Source organism: Phaseolus vulgaris, chromosome 9, assembly GCF_051622355.1.
Source record: "Phaseolus vulgaris cultivar YP4 chromosome 9, ASM5162235v1, whole genome shotgun sequence".
In the NCBI taxonomy this organism is placed as follows: domain Eukaryota; kingdom Viridiplantae; phylum Streptophyta; class Magnoliopsida; order Fabales; family Fabaceae; genus Phaseolus; species Phaseolus vulgaris.
The window spans coordinates 9,329,176-9,335,397 of NC_143506.1; the positions used below are offsets into that span (position 1 = coordinate 9,329,176).

General features: G+C 34.3%; 1 protein-coding gene across 1 annotated transcript; it reads left to right on the forward strand.

The window, feature by feature from the left end:
* Positions 1-308: 308 nt before the first annotated feature.
* Positions 309-5,167, forward strand: LOC137821787 (uncharacterized). The gene is made up of 6 exons (XM_068626539.1): positions 309-1,133; positions 1,253-1,376; positions 1,609-1,714; positions 3,189-3,228; positions 3,357-3,615; positions 4,887-5,167. Exons 1-6 carry the CDS (start codon positions 888-890, stop codon positions 4,961-4,963), a joined length of 852 nt encoding a protein of 283 aa, XP_068482640.1. The 5' UTR covers positions 309-887; the 3' UTR covers positions 4,964-5,167.
* Positions 5,168-6,222: the final 1,055 nt, after the last annotated feature.

The following is a 6,222-nucleotide window of genomic DNA, read 5'->3' on the forward strand; positions in this document are numbered from 1 at the left end:
TGCTTGATTTGATATATTATTATCATCAATCTAATTTTTTCAACTCACTCAGCAAAGGAAAATGTCCTCTCAAGAAGGCTGAATAGTTTAAGAAGAATTTTTTAGATTCATACATAAAAAGTTCAAACATAAAATAAAAAATTACTTATATCAGAAAAAGAGGCACCTTTGCCCTTCCAATCAATTATTTGCACCAGCTCTTTAAAATGTAAAATGAGTCATTGAATTGAATTATGGTGAGAGGGTCCATATCTCCTTTTATTTGAGTTAAAGGGTAATTTAAAAGAGCGTAGTAGAGAGGAATGGTTGTAAAATATTTTCAAAGAGAAAAGAAAAAGAAAGGAAGTTTGGTAAATGTGGTTGAGTTACAGAAAAAGCGAAGCGAAAAATCCAACAAGGGAGAAGAAGAGAAGGAGAAGCATATTAAGAGTAGTAAGGTGGGGGAAAAGGAAAAGTGAGAGGATAGTAAGAGTGAGTATATTAATGCAAAGACAGTGAGGACACACTTGACACTGGTAGTGAGATAGTTAGTATATAGTAACACAAATCCCTTGTCTTTCTTCCTTCTCTTTTTTTGCCAGCAAATTAGAGTTGGCACCTGTCAGATCTCTCTCACTCACACACCCTTTTATTAAAAATAAATTTGTTTACTCTCCTTATATATTTTTGTTGCAATCAACCAACGCCTCTGTTCCAAACAACCATCAAATAACAACCATAATACCTCATCATAAACCATGCCCACCTTCTTCTCTCACCCTCTTCAAATGCAATGATTCCTCTGCTGCCAAAACCAAGAGACTAGGGAGGAAGGCACACATATATAGCACATAGGAAAAAGTTTTTATGGAATTTTGGCCTTCAGAAGAGTAGAAGAAAGAGCTTCAATGAGTGAGACAGCAAGTCTTCATGCACAAACAAGGCCCATTTCTTCTCTGGAAGCCATGGCCCATCACCACCCGCATTATCGGTCACCCTTCGGAGACACAACCTTCACCAAACTGTTCGTGGGAGGACTGGCCTGGGAGACTCCCACCGAAGAAATGCGCAAATATTTCCAGCAGTTCGGCGACATTCTTGAAGCTGTCATAATCACTGACAAGAACACCGGAAAATCCAAAGGCTACGGATTCGTATGTGCTCACTTTCTCTTCATCTCTACGCTTCACATACCTTCAACGCCACCAAGTTAATATTTATTTCATCTTTATATATCTACAAGTAACAGAACTGTATATGAATCAAACAACAGGTAACATTCTGCGACCAAGAATCAGCAAGGAGAGCATGTGCTGATCCAAATCCAATAATAGATGGCAGAAGAGCAAATTGTAATATTGCTTCTCTGGGAAGGACTCGACCTTCACCACCTCGAGGTTATAATTTACATCCTTTGATATATTAGTATCTCTCTTAACGTATAACTGAGTTATTTAGTACATAGTTTTCTTTTGGAATGCATCATTTGATACATGTGTGTCTTTTGATATGTGAACATCCAAGTACTTTTTTTTATCAATATATGTTCACCACTTTTAATAGAAGAAAATAAGAAATTATATTCTGTGTCATTTGGTATGACAAGGTTTGTGGTGGGTGGAATTGCAGGGAGGAATATAGTTCAAGGTGGAGGAGGAACAGCACAGAGTGTTCCGGGAGCGGGACCGCCGCCGTCGCTGCCGCCAGCACCTGCTGTTCTGTATCCACCATATGGGTGAGTTGAGTTAGCTTTGTTCATTCAGTGGAGACAATAATAAATCATAATTTGATAGCACATTCATAGTCAAAAGGAACTGGTCCATGATGTTAATGGTGAAGTGCATGTGGACGCACTACATCTTACTGTCTGCATATGTTGCTCACTGCTCCTCACCAGTTATAGTAGGCATCAGTGTCAGCCTAAAAATCATATCGTAGATAAAGTACAAATGGCAAAAGGTTGCTCTGCCATCCACATCCACATCCACATAACGTTAATTATTTCTCCTTCTATTTTCCATAATCTCATCTCACTTCCTTAATGCTTAATCAACTGCATTTTCTTACCTCATTAATCATATGCTTTTATTATTTTTGGCCTCATCTTTCTGTAGTAAATCTGTGTATGTATAGCATCTCTGTTAGTAATAATTTTAAATTTGTAAATGCGAATTAAGCGTATGGAGACTTAATTACATACGTAGCATCATTGATATAGATATACAACTACGTAATAGTAAAAGTCCTAGTGATAACAGCTAAGTATATATGTGACCCCTGACAGTGCGTATACGTGTATATATGTCTCTGTGGTCCTTCAACAATTAATTTAATTTATGATCTTGTACAAGATAAATCCCACAGTTTCGGTACTTTTGCATGTTCTCGATCATTGAGTCATTTTCACACCACCATGTACACTTCAGGGCTCTGAAATACTATAAATGTAAAAATTTAGCTTCAAGTTCAAAACTAGGCATGGGAAAATTTTATAAAAGGTATAGAGATGCAGACTTTTTCTAGCTGGTACCTTTGACTAGAAAATGCTAATATTAACTTTAGATGCTTTACACTAAAGGAAAAGCTATTATACTCAACTATTGTGATTCTGAATGGGTTATTCAATTTGATGAGTTGCATATATACAGTGACAGTGATTACAGTTTCATTTCTTCAAAAAGAGGGTGAGTCATCAGCTTAACCTTAGCTTAGCTTATGAATTTTACTTGCTCCTATATTCATGCATGTATGCGAATATATTAATTACTATACCACCTTTGTCATTCTTATTGACATACTTGAGATATTGACATTAAAGCTATTCCTTCTTTCTTACTTCTCTTTATATACTCCTTCCTTTTCTGCTTACTGGGCAACCAATTGTTCATAATATGCACATTATATCTAAAAGAGAGCAACCACCCAATTAAGTCACAGTAAATTTAAACTTAGGAACTATGTGTACCAGGCCTCAATTTTAGCAGCCAAACATTTATTTCTCTCTCTCTCTGATCAATGGGGGACCCACGACAATATACGACGTATACTGAAGTTACCCTAAAAACATTACATAATTCACAACTGCATGCCATTTTGAATCATTACTTTATTCTGAAACAAAAATGCACTAATGCATGCAATTTACACATTTCCTTTTTTATTTTCCCACTGATTAAATTCCTTTCGACTTTACTCTCTCTCTCTCTCAGCTATACAACCTACACCCCTGATTATGGATACCACCACCAAGTAAGTCTGTTTCTCTCTCATTAACTAATTGGCAACATGTAGATTTTAATTATCATATCTGAATTTAGCAAGTATTAGTGGAAAACAGTTGGATAATGCTAACTTAATTATCGATTGTATGAAAACAGGCCACATTGTACAATCCACAGATTCAGCAACCACAATACTATCAACAAGTCTATGGAGCATCATCTTCCACCATGAGCACCCCATATTACTATGGTTACTCTGTGCAAGCACCAAGAAGCACATTTTCCTCACCCCAGGCAAATCGCCTATCACCTGGACCATCTTATCTGTACTATCCTACACCCGTGGAAGTCTCATTCTCTGGATATCGCCCACTCCAACAATCACCAATGAGCCAAAACTTTCCTTCTCCAAGTGGTAGCTTTAATTGATCCCTTATACTCTTTATTTAGTTTAGTTACTTTTGATCATCTTATTCTTTCTTTCAAAAACATATTTCATTCACACACGTACCACAGAGATGGTGCGCGAGTGAGAGAGGCAGAGATGCACAGAGAGAGAGAGAGAGAGATGAATTATGATGCACTTACTGACACACTGTATATTATGATTTGGCTGCAATATATGGGCATGGGGTCCACATGGGCAACCACAGAGCCATGTGAATGAGCTGTCTCGGTTGTTCCATGAATCAATGGGTCAATGTGGAAAGTCGTGACAGAGGGAGAGAGGGTCATCGTGTAAAGTAACAGTGGATACATGTGGTTTCAGAAGCAAAAATAAAATGGAGTGGTTAATTCTTTTATATATATAACTAGTTAATTCTTCAAAGCAGCCAAATCTTCTGGCATTCATGTGTTGGTCCACATGCATGTTAGATAATATATATAACTTTTATTTTTGAATCAATGAGACCATCACAGATCAAAGCAAACACAACCTTTTTTTCACCCCCTCTGTGAGTACAATTTCTGCTGGATCAACTTCTAAAATTTCTGTATTTTACAGAACTGAAAAGACATCTTACTTCATTCAATTGAAACGTAAAAATGTGATGGGCTAGTCGTACATCTTTTTGCACTTCGTAGTGCAGATTTGGATCATTCTGATTGTATGAAAGTGATGATTAAAACGCATTTGGCTAGCTTCTCTGACATGCATGAGAAAATATGTATAAAGATTAAGTAAAGATGCAATCAATATTAAATTTAAATAAAGCAAGTTACAGAATAAATATGTGATTTTATTTGTTTACCTTACACACATCTCATTATTTTAGAGAAGCTAGTAACCATTTGAAGTACTTACTTTTTTTTCACCCTTTTTATCTACTGATAACAATGAAAAACAGTTTTTCCATTTCACTCAATTTTCATACACCTACCAACAAAAGGTACATGTGTATGGAAGATCCTGTCAAATGTGTCTTTCCTATGGAACTAAACAATTGGCTTAATGGCAAGTGAGATAGGAGTGAATAGCCGTGGTCTTACTTTGTTTGCCTTTTTTTTTACAGTCTTCTTTCGTTTGCTATTCTTTCTTTGCCTGTGTGCCAAAATATTATACAGTAATAATAAAATAATTGACAAAAATGAGATTGGTAGCTATCATTTATGTATCTGCTTATGATCTCTATTTTTAGCATAAATTCAATTGTTGTTTATTAATTATGTGGTGATCATGATCAGATTCACAGAGTCAGCAGCGTATCTCCTCTGAAACAGCAGCCACTTCAGAAAGTTCAAATACCCAAGGGAAGAACTAATAAATATATATACCTACTAAGTTTCAACTGTTTAATCTTCAAGTTAATTTTCATCACATTAATTCTTCATCTTTTTCCACATTATATCATAATTTTTTTAGTCCACAATAGCTTTTGCTTTAGGAAATAATGGCTTAGCTGATTACCGGTGTTCTCCACACCTGTGGCATTTTCGAAACATGGACTAAACAACTTCTTCATTCATATTATCTTCATTCTCTTTTCCTTTTCTTTAAGGATTTTCAATTTTATATTAAAGATTACATCCACACACATGTTGGTCGTACAACTCAAAAGTGTGAAAAGTGGAATTAATTAATGAATCTTTGCCATCTATTCAGTCTTGGTCAATCAACTACTCATGTTCTACAACATATGTGTATAAAATGAAACAAGGGAGAATCCATAATAAAACCATACTCAAATATAACTTCTTTTTAGTATTTTTCATTCATTTTCCATTTTATCACGTATTTCGTGTAGATATTTACACTCGCTGTTAGTGTGTTTATTCCGCTTTCATAACGCACGTTCGTGTGAATTTCCAAGCTCAATACGCATAACTTAGTATATATTACTTCAAAAATATGATTATTGGTTTATATTGGATGAGAAATCAAACACGCATTTTAATTGTTTATTAGGATGTGAATTTCTCCATTGTTTTTTTTACAGTATTTATAAATAAGGGAAACGTCAATGTAATGACTTTTTTTTACTAAACTGAGATCATTTTTTTTAAAAAAATTATAGAAAAATGAGACAGATTTTTTTAAAATTACTAAGATGAAGAAGTTGTGTCAATTTATCAAAATTTTGTTAAAAAATTGAATGAAATAAAGACTTCAGTTTAAATCGTTATTGTTGTGTTATATTAACACAACTTTTATTTACTTCAATATTATATCATATTTTTTTTTCACTTCAACACTAAAATCGTGTCATTTTGATATAACTTCATTCTCCTCTAATCAAAATTGTGTCACCGTGACTTGATGATCTCAATAATATTATTGTTTATTGGTAAAAAATAATAATATCATTGTTTTCTAGTTAATGAATTTATAACAAAGTAACTTTAACCATGTGTAATTTATTTATATTTAGCTTTCGAGTAAAATTTCAATAACATAATGAGATTTAAAAAATTGTCTTGCAAAGGGTATTCTATACCTTCCATACGCTAGTGTGGAAATATACTAAGAAAATATATTTGTGTAACCCTCATGGTCACAAACAAAGTAATCTCATGTTATCAC